This window comes from Perca fluviatilis, chromosome 6 (assembly GCF_010015445.1).
Source record: "Perca fluviatilis chromosome 6, GENO_Pfluv_1.0, whole genome shotgun sequence".
In the NCBI taxonomy this organism is placed as follows: Eukaryota; Metazoa; Chordata; class Actinopteri; order Perciformes; family Percidae; genus Perca; species Perca fluviatilis.
The window spans coordinates 27376845-27399271 of NC_053117.1; the positions used below are offsets into that span (position 1 = coordinate 27376845).

A 22427-nucleotide genomic window follows, 5' to 3' on the forward strand; every position below is an offset into this window, starting at 1 on the left:
ACACACACACACACACACACACACACACACACACACACACACACACACACACACACACACACACACACACACTTTCTGTGCCATCATGTGATGTTGCAATGGAGAAGGTTGGGCTCAGACATAACAGTGTGATTGTGTTCGGCGGGCGGAAGGTAGGCCGCGATCAGAGAGACAGACTGTTCTGTGACTGTGACACTGCCAGCCTGGTGCCAACAGCCCTCTGCCCACAGAGACACAGACACACCCACTGGCAGAAGCGCCAGCCTGCACAGAGCCCTACCGTCATGGAAATCAGAGACCAACTCCAATACATTTTCCATACATGGCTTTTTCTTCACGTATCACTGTTTATAAAAAGTGCTAGCAGCTTTTAGGTTAGGCTGTAGGGCAGCAACTAACAATTACTTTCATTACTGATTAATCTGTTAATTATTCTTTTGATTAATCAACTACTTGTTTAGTCTGTATAACACATCTATGCAAGCAGCTCTGTGAGACTGTACTTAGGCACAGAGATGCTTTGAGCTAAATGCTAACACATCTTAGTTTAGCATGTATGCATGCTAACATTTTAAAGTTAAGTTCAGTAAGTTATTGCAATCTATCCTAAGGGGAACAAGAATGTTTCATGTCAATCCATCAAACAGTTGTCGAGATATTTCCCTAAAAATCACAAATGCCAACCTCATGGTGGTGCTAAAGGGGAAAAAAGAAGGGAAAACTAATGAAGATCAACTCTTCGGCACGCTGTCTTCTTCAGTATAAAATACAGCAGTCCTCTGACTGGCATTTATACCAACAGGGACAGGTGCTACAAAACAGCACAATGACTACGTTTACAAGCACCCAATAACCCGTTCAAAACCGGAATATTAGCAATAACCCGGTCGCGCACGGCCATGTAAACACCGGCAAAAACGCGAATATGCTCATATTCCGGTTTTTAAAAACCAGAAAATGACTACGTTTACAAGCTGTCAATTTTCGGGTTATGGTCGGGTTAAGGTCACTATTCTGGTTTCTGAAACATTCGGAATAACCCGTTTACGTGCGTGAGCAGAGAGAGTTACTCCTGTATACATGGAATTTGTAATCAATTGGCAATATCCCGACGTAAACGGCGATGCACGGTTAGCGTCTGGACGTAGCCTACAGACAACCTTAAGACGCAATAACTTTTCGGTCACCTTCTTATAAATCTCACTATCTCGGTACTTTCTGCAATCAACAAAAGACATTATATTCATGGTTTTCACCACACTAATAAAGAAATTGGTTTCCTCCTCGCTCCAAAAGTGTGGTGCTGTGCTGCGTCTTGCCATGTTTATCTCTACTTCTTGTTTACTTCCGGTATACTGCGAGCAGGTTTTCTGCATTGACATATATATATATATATATATATATATATATATATATATATATATATATATAAAACTATATTATTATAGTATATAATTATTATTATTATAACTATGTTTTCTGGCGCATACAACAAGTTCCTCTACTCAAAAGACCAAGATTCCTTGCGAATAGAACCTGCGCAGAACACAAATCAATGTTCCTTTTGATGGGGATATGCCGATACGCGTTTACATGACCATAATGTCGGGTTAGAAAAGGGTAACCCAGGTAGCATATTCGGGTTTTTGCCGGTGTTTACATGGCCGTGCGCGACCGGGTTATTGCTAATATTCCGGTTTTGAACGGGTTATTGGCTGCATGTAAACGTAGTCAATGATCCCTGGCTGGGTTACCCCTTTTCTAACCCGAAATTTTGGTCATGTAAACGCGTATCGGCATATCCCCATCAAAAGGAACATTGATTTGTGTTCTGCGCATGTTCTATTCGCAAGGAGTCTTGGTCTTTTGAGTAGAGTAACTTCTTGTATGCGCCAGAAAACCTGTGCACAGTATACCAGAAGTAAACAAGAAGTAGAGGTAAACGTGGCGAGACGCAGCAAAGCACCACACTTTTGGAGCGAGGAGGAAACCAATTTCTTCATTAGTGTGGTGAAAACCATGAATATAATGTCTTTTGTTGACGGCAGAAAGTACCGAGATAGTGAGATTTATAAGAAGGTGACCGAAAAGTTACGCGAAGCAGGGTTTGTCCGTACATCCAGACGCTAACCGTGCGTCGCCGTTTACATCGGGATATTGCCAATTGATTACAAATTCCACGTATACAGGAGTAACTCTCTCTGCTCACGCATGTAAACGGGTTATTCCGAATGTTTCAGAAACCCGAATAGTGACCTTAACCCGACCATAACCCGAAAATTGACAGCTTGTAAACGTAGTCAATGCACTTAAGAGGCCAATCTAAGGGAGGCCCTTAGACCAAACACAAGTCCCCTAGAGCAAAAATCTGGGGATCATCAAAGTCATTAGGTATAATCCTTTGGGATTATGCAAATCTGTACAAAATGTAATTTTAATCATCTGATAACGGTTGAGATATTTCAGTCTGGACCAAAGTGGCGGGACTGACCGATGCTGTCATGCCTAGGGCCATGCCACTCGCATGGCTAAAAACGTCAAAGTTAAAATCCCCATCACAGTTTCAGAGAGCACAAAGTGAGGTCCAGGTCAAATTGCTTGTTTTGTCTCACCAACAGTCCAAAGCTGAAGCTAGACCAATAAATCAGACGATAAGTAACAAGACATTGCAGTGCAAGAATGCCAAAAATATGTTTGGAGGTTATTTAGAAACATTGTCTTCATTCCAAAGTTTGTCCATCTAACTCTTAAATACAGATATCAGCACTGGCCCCAAAATTTTTTTCCATCATCTAAAATATAAAACCAAGAGAGGCAGCAAATCCTCACACTTAAAGGTTCAGAAACAGCGAATATTTTGCTATTTTGGCGTGACAATGAATGAAAAATGTATATTGTTGCTGATTTTTTTTCTATTAATTAACAAATCAATTTTTTTAGCACTATTTCCCTGATTATAAAAATATGGCTTTAGAACTGCAATCATGAATCACACTTGTGTCCCACAGTTTGTTTCATAGAGAAAACATTAGGGCTGGGTACCGAACGTCGATACTTTTATGGCACCAACAAAAAAAAATAAATACTCCAGTCCCACGAGTATGGAAAAATTATTTATCTTTCGGGTCCAAATTTTGGTTCCAAAAGCGTTTGAGCGCGTAAGACAGAGTAAACTGTCTGCAGTTTTGTTGAAGTCGCAGAAAATCACGGTTGGTTTCAAGTGTGGTTACAGTTTTTCAAAACTTCACGCAGTCAGCCGACGATATTAATGGCGAGCCGAAAGTGGTTGCGGTGCTGTTGACGTTACACTTCCTCTTACTAGACAAGCAGGCACAACAGTGGTTTCTCTGCCCTGATGACTGACTGACAGGCTGAGCTTGCAAGGCAAGGCACTTTTAATAACGTTACTCTGAGTGAGCAGTTTTACCAGAATTTTTTAATTTTGATAACTGTTTTGATTAACAATTAAGGTGGAAAATAAAACCTGTGTGTTTAATGCATTTTTGTTGATGTTGAAATGGATTTTAAAACATATGGGATCGAAAAAAGTATCGTTAGGAACTGGTATCAAAACTGAGGTATCGAAATTGGCACCGGATCTTAAGATTGTGAACGATACCCAGCCCTAGAAAACATAGCATGGGAAGTCTTTGAAAAAAAAAGTAAACCCTGCCATAGCGTGAGGCTGTGAAGTAATGAGCTTTGACCTGCCCGCTTCTCACGGATGGAGACACCTATGGTACATTTTACGTTGGTACCTGGAACTAAAGGTGGAGTCATAGATGGCACAGAGTTCTTAGAAACTGCCAGCACACCTCCATGAAAACTGGTTTGACTCTGCTCTCTCAGCACTGTGTTGAACATGAAAACATTACACAATCTACATATACCTCCCTTCCTCCACTGACAGCCAGCTTCAACACAGAACTTACAAACACAAGCTTAAGCTGCCTGACTTAACTGCTGTTTAACTATGCACTGCTCTGTGTCTGTTATTAAGCATTTGGATTTATGGGTTAGCATAAAAGAGAGATTCCAATAACGGTTTGGTCTAAGCTGTGGCTGCACCCTGTCGCCACCGAACTGCCAATTTTGTGTGAATCACTCTGCCTCGATTGTTTGTTTTTTTTCCAGAAGGATTACACTCTTTAAAAAAAAAAAAAAAAAAAAGGCAGGTCAAAGTATAGTCAAAATATAAATTGAATCTGTTCCTAAGGTTTCTGTGAACCCACCTTATTCCACAAGGTAGCGATAGAAAAATGTAATTAAGGCTCAGTCAAAAGGAGGGCAACAATGGCAATATTAGTTTTTCCTCTCTGCCAAAGCTGTCTGATGAGACAGCACCACTGCAGCGAGACTTGATGGTGTTCAACACACAAGTTTAAAGGGCAACTATTATATAGCATTTTCAGGATTATACTTGATTTTGTGTTTGTACTAGAACAAGTTTAGGCTACATGCTTTAATGTAAAAAAAAATAAAATAAAAATGTTTTTCCTCATCCTGCCCATGGCTGCAGCACCTGTATTCACCAAGTGGGTAAGCTTCGCTTCAGAACTCGAACCTCCTATGGCACCATTTTGATTCTACAAAAGGTATCACCTCCCGTTAGCATTCCACTGACTAACATTCATTTTGACGTCACTTGACAGCGAATAACTTTACATTTGAAGCGTTTAAAAGACTTGTTTCAAGATTTGTCCATTGTTTATTTCAAGAAACACCACAATATATAAAAGGCTCCATTACCTTGTACCTCACGTTAAGGCTCCGTAGCAGACGTTTTTGTAAAAATAGGCTAACGATTGTGTCACATAGTAGAGGAATTACCGTATAGTACAGGAGAAGCTCGCAGGCAGGTTCGACTTACATGAGCTGTTTAGGTTTAATTACTAATGTTAACTAGCATTTTAGTTAGCAATAATTAGCCTGTGCCTATGTTATCTCCTTACATATACCTAAGTTCTCGGTCTCTGCAAGATTGGAAATGATTGAGATTTCTCTTGGCACAGCTACCAGAAGACTTACAACTTTCAGACACGTTGCTCACGTCACATTTACGTCGTCTCTCTCAGTTGGAGGCTGCGCAGTAAAGCAAGAGATCACCGGAAAAGTGCTTCTAATAGCCTTCACTGGTCTCCGTCCAGAGCAATTGCAAATGTTGGTCCATTATATACTGTCTATGGTATTCACCCTCTCTATGAGACGCTCTGTAGGAGCGCCTGTCTCTTTAATCCCTCCTCCCAACAAAAAAAAGCCCAGTCTGTCAATGTCCGGAGCCTCCCGCTCCGCATTTCCAGTGTTGCCAACTTAGCGACTTTTTCGCTAGATTTAGCGACTTTTCAGACCCCCTCAGCGACTTTTTTTTCACAAAAGCAACTAGTGACAAATCTGGTGACTTCCTGTAGAAAAGACGCTAGTATTATCCGGCGAGCACGCAAGGTATTTCTCTCTTGTGGCCACCAAAACAGTCACCTCTCTTCTGTTACGTGACTGAGGAGCAGCCCCTCCCCTCTCTGCTCTTTCCTCATGCGCAGCAGCACTGCGCAGGCAGGTAGAAGGGGAGGGGGGACAGGGTGCGGGGGCCGTTGTAAGTATGAGAGACAGCGGGACGTGACAGGAGAAAGACGCCGGTGAGCTGGCCTATCCCTTCTTTATCGATCCCTTCTTTATCGATCTTTCTTATATTTTTTTACTTCAAATATAGGCTCCCTAAGTAATAATTATAATTAAATATAAATTCCCATAGTGAGTTTGTGATTATTTGGCTAAAGATTTCTATTTCTTTCTATCTACCTTGCTGATACAACCACTAAGCTTTATGCAAATCATTGCGTAATGACATCACAAATATGCAAATGAGGGTATGAGGTCATCTAGCTACTTTTAGTGACTTTTGGAGCTCGTGCTAGCTACTTTCATTGGAAAGAGTTGGCAACACTGCATGTTTCACTAGTTGAAGCTGGAGCTACTGCAATGGAGTACATAGCAGGACTTTGTACCACCAATAAAAAGGCCTCTAAACCAAATATTACACAACCAGACATGTCCCAGCAGTAAAGTGATTGGAATTTGGGGAGAAATGACCAGCATTGGCTGAGATTACAGCTATATTGTGTTAGCATGTAGCTACTTAATAGTTAGCAGTATGCTAACGTTAGATTGTAATGGAACAAAAGCAGCACTTTTTACCGTCAAAAATCGCAGATAAAAAAGGACCTGAACCAAACACTACCCAATCAGACATGTTTAAGCAATAATGCGACCCGGCATTTGGGAGAATTTAACTACACTGGTAGCCAAGGGGACATGGTTTACTTCCGTTAGCATGTAGTTACATGGGACAACACCGCAGTGGCTTAAAAAACAAATCTAAAGAAACACTCAAGTCCTGCCTACTTGGAGCAGATGACCAATCATAGAAGGCCGGCTTAGAGTTGCGTAACACTTAGCCGAGAGTAGAGAAAAAGAAAGAAAAAAAAAAACATAACATTGTAGATATGATAGAAAACATGGAAAAGCATAATATGTGACCTTTAACTGAAATGTTTCTTGGAAAGGAAATCAGACGGCTTCAAATGCAAAACAGCAGATTAAACTATGTGGGTGCAACAACAATTTTTATAAATCCCCTTTTGAGAGTTCTACAAGTGTGTGTAAGGTATAAACATAAGTGAAGGTTGTGAGGAGCTGCAAATTAATTCTAGTGCCACTTCATTTCTACTTCTTCATAGATAGGTGGGCATGTTTCTAAACAATGTAGGGATAGGATAGGGAGAGGCTGGCGTCCTGGTCCTTATAATCCAGATTGCATTTGTAAGTTCACAGAAAGCATACAGGTGAGTAAAAAGAGGGAAGTCATTAATCAGCCTATCTTATCATAATACGATTTCAAATATTTTTTTATAACCTTTTATGGCTAGACAGTGTATGTGGTTCTTCCAGTTTACAAGCCCCTGCTGTGTAAAAGCAGCGATGTTACAGTACACTTCTCGTCAAAGTTTTTATGAGAAAAAGCAACTAAAAGAAAAACATGCAAGGTAGTGGCAGACCCCAGCATTCTTCTTTTTGACTCTCTTATCAGAATACACCGTTTAATCATTAACTCACAAACTCTATTCTGGCTGCTTCAATGCTATGTACTTCCACTGCCTATTACAGGCCATATGATATGATGTGTTTAGTGTGGGCTATGTGAAATATAAATAAAATTATATGAAGATAACATTTGACATAACGTGTTTTGTGGGCGGAGCCTAACTGGTGGCAGAAAGTCGTGGTGATGTCCAGTGGTATTCAGATCCTTTACTTAAGTAAAAGTACTAATACCACACTGTAAAAACACTCCGTTACAAGTACAATTCCTGCATTAATAAATGTTACTTAAGTAAAATCAGAAAAATTTACTTAAAGTACTAAAAGTAAAAGTACTCAATGCAGAAAAATCCTCACATTTTAGAAACTGGTAACGATCAAAACAGTTCTGTCAATCAACTAAATGTTTAATTGGCTAATTTCAGATTGTTTTCAGAATTTCAGATGTAAGCCTATAAATTGTTAGGTAGTTTAATGTATAATAAAACCTCATTTAATAGACTACATGTGTTTTGTTTGCAAAAATCCTAATTTGTAAAGTAACCAGTAATTTAAGATGTCAGATTAATGTAGTGAAGTAAAAAGTACAATATTTCTCTCTGAAATGTGGAGTAGAAGTAGAAAGTGGCATGAAAAGAAAAGACTTAAGTATAAATACCTTAAATTGTACTTAAGTACTAGAGGTGGGCGATATATCGTTTAGACGATAATATCCAAATTGTTGTCTGGACGATATGCAAAATTGAGATATCGAATATTTCATAATTTGTACAATCTGACCTCCCAAACATGAAAAGAGCTGAAAGAAGTTAAAGAGAAAAAAAATAACGCACACTATAACCTTCTAAACAATTATATGTAGCGATTTTAATACTGTAGGGGTTTGTTTGACTGTATTTTTTGTACAAAATCACGATCGTCCCGCAAGAGAGTAAGCTGCTACTAGTTCTTACCTGTGCGTTATGACGTTCACTCATGTCAACAAAGATGGCGGCGAGCGATTGTGCAGCGGCTCTCCTGTCGGTGTATATTTATACAAGTACGTACAGCCACACTGAACTAATCAATACAGGACCACGATACAACACAGCCGTTACGAGAGCCTTCCATGCGGCTCATAACATCCCGTAGGACATAGCCTGACCGAGCCCTCCAGGTTGTTGTCGACGCCAGCACGCCGAGCTAGCTATCTACTGGCAGAATGAGAAAATAACTCCGGCACGACCAGAGGCGGAGGACTGCATTTTTGTGCACAATGAATGGAGTACCAACTGCAGGATCGTTGCCCAGCACGGCTCACCTGACCTGGAGCCCTATTGGTAATATACTGACCATTTTATTTACTATGAAAACAGCACACTGCTGTTTTCATAGCCCCCGATGCTAACGTTAGCATAAGTTTGGTTCACTGCTAACCATAGTGAACAAACTGCAGCGCGATCACCTGGATACTGGGGACTTTAACAAGACATCCTTAAAGTCTGTTCCCCTCCAGCTTTCTCCCAGCATGTAGATTGTGTTACTAGAGGGAAGAACACACTAGACCATGTATACTCTAACATCAAAAAAGCACACAGAACTGCACCTCTCCCTCACCTGGGCCAGTCAGATCACATCCAACTCCTGATCCCAGCATAAATCCCAGTCAGAAGGACTATACAGCCAAGTAGAAGGACTATCAGAACCTAGTCTGACCCGGCCCTGTCCCAGCTCCAGGACTGCCTCCAATAAGGACATGGTTGTGTGCAATATGTTACAGGACAGAGCCCTTTGTTTATTATGATTTCATCTTGCTTGTACATTTTCCCAAGAGAACCACCGAAATAGCCTCCGAACAGGGCTTCTTTTAACTTCTAGAAGGATTTCAAAAATATCGTCTGAATATCGATAGAGATATTGAAAAAAATATTGAGATATTCATTTTTGTCAATATCTCCCACCCCTATTAAGTACAGTACTTGAGTGAATGTACTCCGATACATTCCACCACTGGTGGTGTCTATCGTTTTTCAAACCCACTTTAAATGAAAACACGGCCACTGAAGCCTGGACAGCTACGTTTGTTGAAATTATTTACAATTTATCAGACCAAAATTTAGACAAGTAGCAGCAGGGTTGAGCGATTTGTTGGCTGAATTTTGCCATTTTATTTAGTTGATTTAATGGTCTGCTTTTGAAGAACGAGCCGCTGCTCCGTGGGCAGTGAGAATGACTGACGGGGGGAAAAAAGTGCGTTTTTGGATGAGTTAAGGTGATTCATCTAACGTTAGCCTTCGTTAGGTGAACGAGAGAAACTTGAATTCAAAAAAGGAGTACATTGTTTTTTTCTGCTTAATAAGGAAGATAAGTATATTTCCTTTCTTGTCAGTTTGTGAGTTTTTTTTGTTAATTTATTAGACTGAAAAAAAACTAAGCTTGTGGAACAAAGTGAACTCGCTGATCGAACATATCGCCCAGCAGATGGAGGAGAAAGGGAGGTAGGGGTAGCCGCCAGTTGCAAAATTTAAACATATCACCCAACCCCGTACATACCCGGTCCCTAGTGCTCCCCGTCGCCGGCAGACTACTTTGCTGGGAGGAGAGCGGAGGCAGCTCCTCTGGAGATGGATAAGCTAATGTTAGGGCCAGCTAGAGAGCTAGCTAGCTTATGGTGCGTTCTTTTTGTCCACCGAAGTCGTTTTACGAGTTGTTTTCCGTAGTTACGACCCGGAAGTTGCAAAAAGAACGCCCCCGAGGTCGTATTTACGACTCGTCAAGTCGTCTGAACTCAGAGGACCCCGAGCTCACTTTCAAAGATGGCTACGTCGTGCATCATACGTAGTAAACATTGTGGTTATCTACAATTTTAAGCACTTTTGTCTTTGTTGTAACCAAATGAAGAAGTCGTCATTACAGCTGTATACTGCTACCTATAGGCATGTCGCTACAGTCTTATTAGGAGTTAAATACCGCCTAATTAGTTATGTTGTAGCTTGTGCAGCTGAAATTGGCTAGAGACGCTCGGTTGCTATATGACAACAATGGCTTTAAGCCGAGTCTTGAGCAGAAAGCAGAGCAGTAGCCTAACGTTAACGTTAATCCAAACGTAATTTTCATGTATCAAACTGTGAAATATATGTGTGTAATATGTCAATAACTGGGTGAATAGAATCCTAAATGTTACTACAAATGTTACAAAAATCCATCTTTTCTCCGACTCGTAGTATTGTGTGACAAAAAGAATGCAACAACCCGCGGTTATTCGTTTTTCGACACGGATGTGACGTCACGCTCGAGCTACTAGTCGCGATTACAAGACAAAAAGAACGCACCATGATCATTCTCTGGAGCCAGCTGTTCAGCTCATTTTCTGTAAACAGTGCATCATTAAAACACAGTGGAATAAGCAAGCTAACTAACTAACTAACTAACTAACTAACTAACTAACTAACTAGTCAGCCATCCCCATTGATGTATTATAAGAAGGCCGTCCCTAAAAAAGATCATGGATGTATTGTAAAAAAACAGTATATTCATCATTGTTTCCTGCTGTTTTTCTGCCACCACAACGCATGCGCAACTGCAGTGACGTAACCGTGACATCCACTCCAAATTTCTATTTGAAATAACAGGGAGTGGACAAAATAACAGGAACATGTGACACTATAATGCAATCCATAACAATGGCCATAATACTGCCACAAAAAATACTGTTTTAGTTGAGTGAAAACACTACTAAATGGCAAATTTGGCAGCGTCTGCATTATAGTAGGGGTGGGAACCACCAGAGGCGTCACGATACGATATCATCATGATACTTCACGATACAATATTATTGCGATTTTAAAGATATTGCAATATTCTGCGATATATTGCAATTTATTACCTTTTCCCCCCCAACTTCAATTTTTTCCCAATTTCAAATTATGTCCCCAAAAGAAAACTTTGTCAACATCTGTTTTATCTAAAAAGATAAATTTCTCTGTTTGTTCATCTCACTTCAATTTTATTGCTGCAAAATGAGATTGTCAAGCAGACAAACTGACCAATACATATATAATAAGAGATTGATATTTGGCGTCTGTGTATCGTTACAGTATTGCCACGGAAAATATTGCGATACTATGCTGTATCGATTTTTTCCCCCCACCCCTACATTATAGTAGTAAAAGGTAAGTACATTTATTTCAGTACCGTAATAAAAGTACACATTTGAGGTACTTGTACTAAATTTTCAGCATTTTTATTTTATGATACTTACTCCACTACATTTTATAGTTAAACATTGTACTTTTTCCTGCCACTAAATGTATTTGACAGCTATAGTTAAGTTACTTACAATAGTTAAAATCATTCAAAATTTTAGATTACAAAATATGTTATAGATTAAATTTCGCAACAGTAAATAGTAGTAGTTAAAATTAACTCCACCTCCACCAGCTGCAACAGAAAAAGTAAATGTAATACAATATATAATAGCATGGCACTCACAAAGGGCATTTTTCTGCATTAACTACTTGATACTTTAAGTGCATTTCACTAAAACACACACACACTTCAGTAACATTTTCAATACAGAACTTTTAACAGTGCAGCATTTTCTACTTTTACTTTAGTAAATGATCTGAATACTTTAATTGCAGGGTGTTCCTGTTATTCTTTCCACCCCTCTATGTTGACTGTGGGTATGTCCCAGTGTTTGTGATTTTTTTTTTTTGGAAAAAGGTTATCTATCATGGTGACAAAGGAAGAGGCTCGCCCTGAAAACCTGGTGGGGCCTCAGTAGCAGAAACGCACTTGTCTGACACAATAGTTGTCTGGCTTCCCATCGCAGATACATAGGCTATCAGTAGGTGAACAGGTTTGTTCCCTTGTGCGATCTGACTGGCTGTCCTAAAGAAACAATGAGACCATCCACAGTCCAATAGCAAGGTAGACACGCCAGCAACGTGCACGTGTCTCAAGCTCAGTGAAGTGACCCGAGGTAGCTCCTACTTCAGAGATGTTTTAGGTAGGCTAGTCCCAACTTCTTATTGTTTTGGGGCAATGGGGCGGTAGAGGCAGTGCGCATGCCCAGTTGTCGACCCGCCTTGTCGTCAAACAGTGTCTACTCGGCGCACGAAAAGCTCAACTCGCGTGATTAACAGCGAAGTGATTCGATTATTGTTGAAATACGTACTTTGGGCCATTTTTTCAGTTTCCCATACTGGTTCTGACCGGCTGATAGACCACCAGACAGCATATCTGGATCGGTGTTGTTCTATCGGATGTGGAGTCTCTCTCACACACACACACACACACACACGTGTAGCAGCTCCAATTAGCCTACTCGTTTAGTTTCATGCGAACAGCGTGGCAACAATTTCACTAGCACGCTAAAAACAAAATGTAGCCACTTGTGGTGAATTGCAACGTTTACAGCGATGCCTGTCAAACCTACATGCATAGGCTACATGTGTGAAGACTGCGTGGTAATGGGCTGCGGCAACTGATTTAAGTACACAGACATTTCTATTTTACGCTGTGTTCACTTACCAGGCCCGTTCTTCCTCGTTAAATGCAGCCCGCACAGACGCTCACCACAAAGAAATGCGCAAGGAAAGTGGCTAAACAAGATAGAAACCCCGTCGAAAAGGAAAAGAAACAGGGGGCAGACAAAAAAAATTTGCCAGACAAAATGTACTTACCAACGAAATAGGACACCACAAGGGGGAAATGTGCTGTTTCTCTCCGCCTCCACGCCTCTATCTCTGCCTGTATTTTCCCGAAACCGTTCTCCGTGGGTTGCGTCGAAAATGTCACAGATTCCAGCAGTGGCTGTCGTCCCCCCCGGAATGCTTGTCCTCGGTTCATGCAACCATGTTGCCCTTAATGTCGCCTGCTGCTCTCATCCGGGCGTTTAGGGATTGAGCCGTCGTTTTAACACTGCTCAGGATCATACAGGATGACAGCTATGGGATGAAGGAGGGGGAATAGCGTGAGACAGGGAAGGAGAGGAAGAGAGAGGAGCAGTGGTCAATCTGCTGAGGACATGGTGATAGGCTTGTTTAGGGATATCGCTTAATTACCAGTAAGGTTGGAAATCCATAAGCATGTCTTATGGCATTTATTTATGAATCTGATTGTATTATTCAGAAGTGTTCTTAACATTTTCTGTAACAGCAGGGGTATGTATCTCCAATGTCTGAATTTTGCTTTAAATTACATTCTCATACATTTTAGTACCTTTTAGTTTTAAGAAATAAAGGGACCAAACTGCATTTTGTCCTGAGCAAAGATGACACAACCAAAACACACAGTCCTATAGTAACTGAGAGTACCTTCACATCTAGTTAAGGGCCGACACAGTGTGACGTTCTCTCCCCGTAGTCTGCTTTCATTGTGGATTTATTTTTATGGTCGTGCCGAGCAGACGAATCCGTCTTGGCGAGTTAACTCATTTTGGTGGAAAAAATCGGTTATTTGACCAGAATCTCCCTTAATTGACCCCGCCACTATTATACGCCTCAGAGGTAAAATTTGGTTTGCGTGTGAACGTTTTGATCACTGGGTCGATGGTAATTTTTAATCCGTCAAAATTATTCCCAGCTATTATGGCTGTGGCCACGTGCGTAAGGCATTCATGTGTTACGCAACAGCACCAGCCAGTCAACAATAGTGGGTGGGAGAGAGAAAGGAGGGGTTGTTTGGAGGGTAATTAAACCAGACGTGTGTAACATAAATGTTAAAAAGCAGAGATTTGTTAGTTTTTATATATATTTATAAATTAAACAACCCACTGTAACCTCGAGTGGCTTCACAGTTTCAAAGAAGAAAAAAGATTATGTAGGAGCACTGGTGTGTGTGTGTTCTGAAAAATACATTCCATTTTGAGTTAATGCTTGTTGAGATATGACTGATCCCTTCAGCCAGTGTTTGGGTGGAACAACTGACTCTTACTATAACTAAACAGAATTTCACCCACGCCTAGCTGGTCCTACCTTATTATTCCACATTGGACCTTACTGCCTTGTAGGCCTACACTTTCTCAACCTACACAAGGCCACAGTTGTAACATATTAAAAGACAACACCAAAATGTATATAAACCGTTAGCCAACTCTCTAAATACTCTCCCAACAACAAAGCTTTTCCTGTAATCATACCAAGGACATACATACTCACTCACTCACACACAAACCAAAAATACAAGAAATAAGATAAGATTTAATAAAATAAGATAGCAAAGATAAAAAATGCCAGAACTACTGAAAAATATATTTAGATAATACAGTGTAGAAGTACTCAGTTACAGATAAAAATCCTGAATACTCACTATACAGAATGGTCTTTTTTTTCCCTTTTAGAACCATATATTACTGGATTATAATTATTGATGCATTAATGTGCAAATCCCTTTAATGTTGCAGCTGGTAAAGGTGGCCATCATTTTAATCACTTTATATACTGCTGTGTATCTTATCTATAACAATATATAAGAATGTATTAGTTAATTTATATTTTGTATTGATCATCTAAATCTGGAAAGTAACTAAAGCTTTAAAAACAGATAGTGGAAAGCAGCATAACATGGAGATAATCAGAACAAGTACCTCAAAATTGTACCTAAGTACCGAACTTGAGTAAATGTAGTTACATTCCACCCATCGGTATATAGGAGGACGACTAGATTACCAATTGTATAGAATGAGACCTCTTCCTAAAAGCGAGGAGGAGGCTAAAGTATCAAAACTCCCCAACTTGCTTTCTGCATGGAAAGGTTTCAAAACAATTTTTTAAAACTAGGACAATACCAAACACCAAAATAAGGTTAGCTTGAGCTTGGTTACACCGATGACAGGTTGGATCAAATTCTGAGTAAAGATGGCAAATGTGTCTGACACATATTGAGGTTGTATGGATCATCTCAATGGATGATTTTTTTTTTTGGCTTCATCTTTGGTCTTCTCACCAAAGTCGTCCTCCTATTTCTTAAGATTCAATGATCCAATTTACACAAATAGTAATTTATTTTCTTAATTCAGGTGCAGCAACCCAGTTCAGAATCTTGTGAATGTGACAGCAGCACTTGTCAACCAAACACTGAATGGTCATCATCTTGTGCCTCAGATGTACTTTCTGCTCTACAACAGTCACACAACAAATATCACACCTTCATCCCAGTTACAGGAAAGCAATCCCCTTTGTTCTTGCTTTTCCTGGAGTTTCCTATTTAGTCTGTGTTATTAAAATAAAACAATTGGACCAGAAAAAAAAAAAATCTAATTATGGTTTTGCAGCAGATCACATGCATGTTATGTTCTCAGTGACAATTAAATGTATTCTATAGTACAGCAAAGTTTTTGGAGTTACATAATTCACCTATGGATTGGCAAACAGTATGTGAAAGCCATAAGTTAAGTAAACTGCAGCATAGCTTTTGTCACACAGGATAATGAGAACATTCTGTATTAGTCTCGTGTCCGGGCAAGCCTGGTTGGGTGCGGTGTTTACCACATTTTCTGAATACACTCCCCCCACTTACAAACCTTTATTCTAAATGCCGTAGGTACCATAATCTTTATGGCTTCATTAAATCTACAACTTTATCATGTCATAATTAAGAATGATGCGATAAGTGCATGTTTTTGAGGTTTTTTCTTCCAAGCTCCATACATGAATACTTGAATGTGTAGTTTAGATTTTATAACTGTTTACGATGCATTTCAGTTCTTTTTTTAATACCTTTCTTTTACAAATGCTCCTAACTCTCTTTTCTTGAACTTTTTAACACCAATACGTGATTAATTCATATATTGTGTTAGCAGTAGCATGTGGTTTTCAGACATTTATGTAAAATGTTATTTAACATGTGAAATTTCCCACAACCATGTACACCATTTATTGTGAAGGTTTACATTGAAAAAATTTTTTTGCATCTATGCTGCAAAACCTCATGTTTCTGCATGTTTTTCTACCAATGACAAAAAGCTGACATTGTACACAGACAAACATATCCAATTTTCTGGTTTTTATGTTTAAATTTAGACAACTAATACTTGTTTCAGGAAAGGGAAAAGAGTGTGGTCTTGAGTAGCTATTGAAAAAGTAAACACTGATTGAAAACATAAGACTGGATATAAATTCCAGTCCCAAGTGCCAAAGTCATGTGCTATGTGCACCCACCCTAGCATCCAACAAGCACCTTTCTCCTAGTTGCATTATAAGAATGTATTGCTTAACCCTATTTTCTTCATCAGTCTGGTTAAACCAGCAAGCTTTGGGACATAATCCTGGTGCTTTTTCCTTCGATCCTACAATCAAGATCCAGTCGGATATTAAATGTGATTTGTACATTATATTCTCAGTGAAAACCTCTTTCTGGAATTTCAAATGTTTAAACTGGACCCTCCACAATTCAGTTAACGCTGCACCATATATTTGCTGCCATCTTGTGGCAAAACAGAGCATAGCTGTGACACTGACTGCTTTTCAGTTTTGGTTATTATCACTTCATAGTGTAATTTTAATATGGTAAATCTTCACTTTATGCTTAAATCTGTGGCTATGAAATAGTAACCCAAATAAGAAAGAATTTATAATATAAATGTCACCTAAAAAATACTGCAATTGATAAAATGTATACACTATAGTATGCATTAAAATCCTTCAATACAAGCACTAGAATTGTATCCAATATGATGATCAGAGCAAAATGTATCTCTTAAGTTTGTTGTTGATTGTTTAATCTGCTCAAAACTGTTTTCAGGGGGTTATGTGTTGGGACTATTTCTTGGCTGGGCTCAGTGACTCCCTGAGCTTAATTAGTGAGCTTTAGAGATACGGTTAGGTGGAATTCGTTAACTTTATACAGAGCCAAATTAGCTCTCCCTTTCCCTTTAGTTTCACTGTGTTTATGATTAGATAACTGGCAATCATACAAACAGAAGAGTGGTATGGATCTCTAACTCTCAGCAAGAAAGCGATTCCCCAAAAATGTCAAACTTCTCCTTTAACTTTCAGTTTTTTGTATAGGCTATTGACACTATGACAAACTCTAACCTGTGTGCTTTCAGTGACATTATTCCACAATTGGATGCTCCATCGATAAAACCATTTTCCAAAGTGTCATCCTTCTTTCTTTCTTTTCCCACACAAAATAGTATATGTATCACCTGAACAATATGAACACAGCAGGGTTAACCAAGCAGTTCTAATTTACATGTTCACTTATTAAATTAGTTTTCACTTCAATTGAGAGAAAATGTACTTTTCCAACACAACGTGGTCTAGGTTTGATGCAACAGCTGTGTACTTACTGCAGCTCTTTTTTCAGGAAATCATAAAATGTTCTTCTATTTGCTAAATAAATTATCAGGTACAAACACGTTCCCTCTTCCTCATAAGCATCAGTATGTTTAGTAATATCATTCATAATGGCAACGTCAACCACCCCAACTCTGCTCATATATATATATATATATATGCCTGTCCCCTGTCTCCCTCTCGCGCACGCACTACGTACACACGCTCTACGACACACACAAACATGGCGGCCTCTATTGCACCGCTACGCTCCTCCTTCAGGATTTGTAGCCCGTTTAGGTTACACCATCACTGCTGCCGGGCTAAACTGCGGATGCACAGAAAATGCGAGAATCAAAGGAGACAGCTTCACCAGTCGGTGACGAGGTAAACGGCACTCCGTTTAAAACAGCGCTGTTTTTTTCTTTTGTTGTACGGTATTACTTTGCGGCAGGATGAGCTGCTTCAGCACCGGTGAAGGCGTGTGTGTGTGCCGTCACGTGTCAGAGGATGGTGATTGACAGCAGGTTTCACCGTTCACGGTAGAGAGGGCAGGTTTAACGGATATAACGTTACCTTTTAGCTGAGCGAGAAATTACAGGTCTGATTAAATCGACTAATGTTCTCAGTAAACGTGTAGCTATTACATAACTCACCGTAGTTTCTCCAGTTGTCGTTGGCTTTACGTGTAAAGAACCCACTGCATTCAATGAATGTTGGCTGCTGCGGCTAGAGGACGGATAGCTTCAAGCCGTAAATGTTAATCACAGGTGCTGACAATGACCGTATACCGCAGTCTTTAGGCACATAGGTATCTCATCAATCACCATTCACCACAATTTAATAATATAATGAACGCTAACGTTACACCACACGATAGACAAGAAAAAAGTAACGTTAACTTGTCACTGTGGTTTCTTTGCCGCGATAACGTTAGCTAGCTAGCTAGTCGTTTCCGTTAACATTACAGCTCCAAAACCCAACGGTTACGGTTCTTGAAAAAAATGTCTAGACCGTGTTTGACAAGGGGAACCACATAGCAATGACGCCAATTTATTATTTCTTCTTTTTTTTGTTTACAAAGTCTTACGTTAATCGTATAGCTAACAGTCTACTGCGGCGCCAACGGTATGAAGCCTGAAACCATCCGGTACACACGTTCTGTCTCCTAAAGGGGCGTGGCCTCATTTGAACGTGTAGCTAGCTAGCTAGTAAACGTCTTGTGGATGGATTAAAAGTTATATTCAATAATTTATTAATGTTCTTTTACTAACGTTAGATATTTAGCTACACAGCTGAAAGACATATTAGCATCAAGTAGATTAGTTTTGTTAGGGCGTTCACGAACGTTAGCTTCTCTGTTGCTAGCTAGATCTCGCGAGAGCAAAGTTAATTTTCTCCTGATGTGTCAGTCTGAAAAAATGGCATTTTAGTGTCAAAATGTTCTGTAGATATGTGGCTTGTGAAAAATGTGTCCAATATTTACTTTGGTGACTATAGGACGAAAGAATCGCTCATAATCTCTGTTCACGTTCACTTCTCCCATTGGCAATACACTCAGGACCTGCCGCTAGTCTCCTAAAAAGGAGTGGCCGTGGTTGGGGCGCCTCGGTTCTAAACAGTCTCTGATATAATCAAAGCTTCTCTATAACTAAAATATAACGTTAGCTTGTATGAAACGTAAATTGTACAAACTTCCTTTCTACTAAATGGGCGCGGCCTTGTAAGCGTATTTACAGATTCTCAAATCTACTAATGTTACTCACTTAAATTAGTAGCATGCACTTTAACAAAAAGAAAGTTTAGTTTTTAGCTTAGTGAAGAACTAAACATAAATGTATCACAAAGTGTACTGGGGCTGAGGGGGATATAATTAGTTTTTCAAGTATCTGACATAGTTATAAACCAAATTACAAATTATACAAATTAAAAGTGTAGTCCTGATGGTGGCGCTAGAAGAAACATTTAGCTAGGGGTTACAAAAGTGATTACAATTCTTTCTGAGGAGGACATACATGTCAAAGAAATTGAATATGGGTATAGCCAATAGTTTTTAAATATATATATATATATATATATATATATATATATATATATATATATATATATATATATATATATATATATATATATATATATATATATATATATATATTAAACTTAAAACCACACATTTCAACCTCATGGTGGCGCTACATAAACAGTTAGCACTATCACCAATGTCCATAGGATTCATTCTGTAAGGACTAGCATTCATTCATGTTTTTATGGATTACCTCTCCAGGCACACCGCTGTGGTGATTTCGGGAACAGAGTTGGCTCGTCAGCTCCACAGAGAAATCCAGCGTGATGTGGAAGAGCTGGTAGCTCAGGGCAACATGAGACCCCACCTAGGAGTTGTCTTGGTGGGGGACGACCCAGCCAGTCGTACTTATGTTAGGAACAAGACCCGGGCAGCTAGCATCCTGGGTATGAGCATTGCGTGCATTGCTGAACACATCTCCCATTTTCAGGCATGCATGTACATATATACACATGGATAAACACATTTTTCATAAGCAAAATAAATGTAGTGTGTGAAGTCACGCAACTGCAAACAAACATGTGCATGGCTACATGAACATGGATTTTTTTTTTTTGTGTTTGTTTGGGGGGGGGGGTGTGTGTGTGTGTGTGTGTGTGTGTGTGTGTGTGTGTGTGTGTGTGTGTGTGTGTGTGTGTGTGTGTGTGTGTGTGTGTGATATGTATGTGCTCTCCAGGTATTTCCAGTGACACAGTGGTGCGGCGTAGCTCGGTCTCCCAGGAGGAGTTGCTGGAGTTGATTGACAAGATGAACCGTGACTGGAGGGTCAGCGGATTGTTGGTGCAGCTGCCACTTCCCGGTAAACACAGGCGCCACAGCTGCACATGAGTTTTTCTCACTGACATCAAAGTTAAACAAAAGAGCTGTACAGTGTACAACTGTACAGTTCAATTTGCAGTGATTGCATCTATATAATTCTTCCCTAACGAAGCTATATGACAATTGGACGAAGGTGGGCTTCAGTTAAATAAGTAAACTTCCATTATAGTAATGTTTGGTTTATTAAACTTGATTTTTATTTTTATTTGAATGTATGAGTGAAGTTTCTTGCCTTTTGAATTGCCTGACCTTACCCTAATATATGTAATATCATTAAGTATCTGTCTTACTCCCTCTCTTCTTTAGAGCACATCAATGAGCGAGCAGTATGTAATGCCATCGCTCCAGAGAAGGATGTGGACGGCTTCCATATTGTGAATATCGGTAAGCTGTGTCTAGACCAGAGATCCATGGTGCCTGCCACACCTGCAGCTGTCTGGGAGATCATCAAAAGAGCAGGTAAACCACAAAAAATTTCAGCTCCATTATTCATTTTTAACTCCATTTCTAATGCTGTTGTGTTATGTGCACAACAGCATGTGTTTGTGTTGTTCGTTTCTTATGCCTCTGAGACAGCCATGGCCGAGACATAACCCACATAACTCAAGAATTCATATGCCAATTATGACAACATTTCACACAAATGTCTAATAGGATAACATGATGAAGTGATGGCATTTCACACCACAATGTCACCTTCAGTGTGACATCATAATGTTCTGCAAAAACACTTTCCTGGCCATTATTCAATGCCATAACTCAGAAACAGAATGGGATATTGTGACCATGTTTCACATTTGGTCAGATACTGAACTGGTGACACTAATCTCGGTTGCCTACTGTATAGATCTTTTGTGCTGTCGGGTTTAAAATGTGTGTGAAGCATCCACGTTTCACCAAACAACACATAATACCTTTTTTTTTTTATTAAATTCCTTCAAAGTCTTCACTATATATATTATATGAGTCTTGACTTGCCTGGTTGGCAGAGGCAACCGCGTGGTGGTAATTCTAGTTTTTTTTTAATTTATTTTTTAACTGCTGCAAACAATCTATTGAAAGACGTTGAATATTAGTATTCCTGAAGGTTGTATTTAGTGCAACCTATTACTATTATTAATTAAATTTTTATCAATCTTGATATAGTCTAGCTCAACGGATTTACATTTCTAGGATGAAGCCTGAAATCCAACTCATTCCTCCCGTCTTGCTTTCTCCGCTATTGGGGCTTAGGTCGGTTGTGAATGGTTTACAGAAATACAAACAAGCCAGAGCGTTTTTTTTTTCCCCTATCCCAGAATAGATAGGTGGTACTCCAGCGCTGACACAGCCCTGTGGAGACAGGTCTGGCAATGCAAGACTAATCTTGATATTACCTAATAGAAGCACATTCAATTTGTTACTTTAGGTAAATTAATTACTGTGCTCGCTGCATTGTCATCCCTGTTGGGGGGATGATCATCCTGTCCTTTCATGTGTGGCTCAGTAGATGGCGCCTGACAATCATTTTCCGACCTGCACTTCAAATCTGTCTACTGTTTAAAGGCACTGGACCACTCAGTCAGCTTTTTGACCAAGTAAGAATGTAAATATTCTGCCATATTAAGAATTTTGTTTGAGTGTGCTGTGCCAAAATGTAATGTAGTTGCTCTTTTTCACAAACTCAGATTTACTTGTATAATGAGTTGCAAAAATATTGTTCAAAGTTTCCAATCGGCATGAAATGATAATTACTTAAAATAAGACGCATCGCTCTTCAAAGAGCAGGCTGGGTTAATTAAATTAATTAAAAAGACATCCTTTTCTCATGTTAAGACAAGGAACTCAGTCATGCTACATGATGATTTTGATTCTGACTGAACTGACTGCACTTGGAGAGGTCGCAAGAATTAAGAAATGTTACATGAAAACATTATTTTTCCTGAGCCAGAAAGCAGGATAAACAGTCCTGAGAGAGCGTGGTGGGAGAGTCTGACAATGTTATATTTTTGATAAGTGTTTATGATAGATGATCAAGATGTTATTAATGATAAGTGCCCTATACTTATGAAGAAGTGAGAGACCCTGTTTTCACTATCAGCTACTATCTATTAGCACATTTTGGTAATCAACAGATCAGGTTGAAGTTGGCTTAGGATGCTTTCTGCTGTCCCTTTTAAGAATTTGTT

General features: G+C 39.5%; 2 protein-coding genes across 5 annotated transcripts in view; one reads left to right on the forward strand and one right to left on the reverse strand.

Annotated features, from left to right (window-relative positions):
• Window positions 1–18127, reverse strand: part of slc20a2 (solute carrier family 20 member 2) — a 66073-nt gene extending 47946 nt beyond the window's left edge. The window contains exons 1-2 of one of the 3 annotated variants that reach the window (XM_039803924.1): window positions 18014–18127; window positions 12762–13025 (exon numbers count right to left, since the gene is read on the reverse strand). The gene's annotated coding sequence lies outside the window, so the exon portion shown is untranslated. Of the gene's footprint in view, window positions 1–12609; window positions 12719–12761; window positions 13026–13394; window positions 13609–18013 lie in introns of those variants that run through there. The other 2 variants (XM_039803925.1, XM_039803934.1) reach the window with 2 other exon arrangements.
• mthfd2l (methylenetetrahydrofolate dehydrogenase (NADP+ dependent) 2 like) overlaps window positions 17573–22427 on the forward strand; it is a 22788-nt gene continuing 17933 nt past the window's right edge. The window contains exons 1-4 of one of the 2 annotated variants that reach the window (XM_039803935.1): window positions 17573–17744; window positions 19642–19826; window positions 20117–20239; window positions 20566–20718. In XM_039803935.1, the coding sequence (XP_039659869.1) occupies window positions 17602–17744; window positions 19642–19826; window positions 20117–20239; window positions 20566–20718 (604 nt within the window). In that variant the 5' untranslated portion in view covers window positions 17573–17601. Of the gene's footprint in view, window positions 17745–17852; window positions 17900–19641; window positions 19827–20116; window positions 20240–20565; window positions 20719–22427 lie in introns of those variants that run through there. The other variant, XM_039803936.1, reaches the window with a different exon arrangement.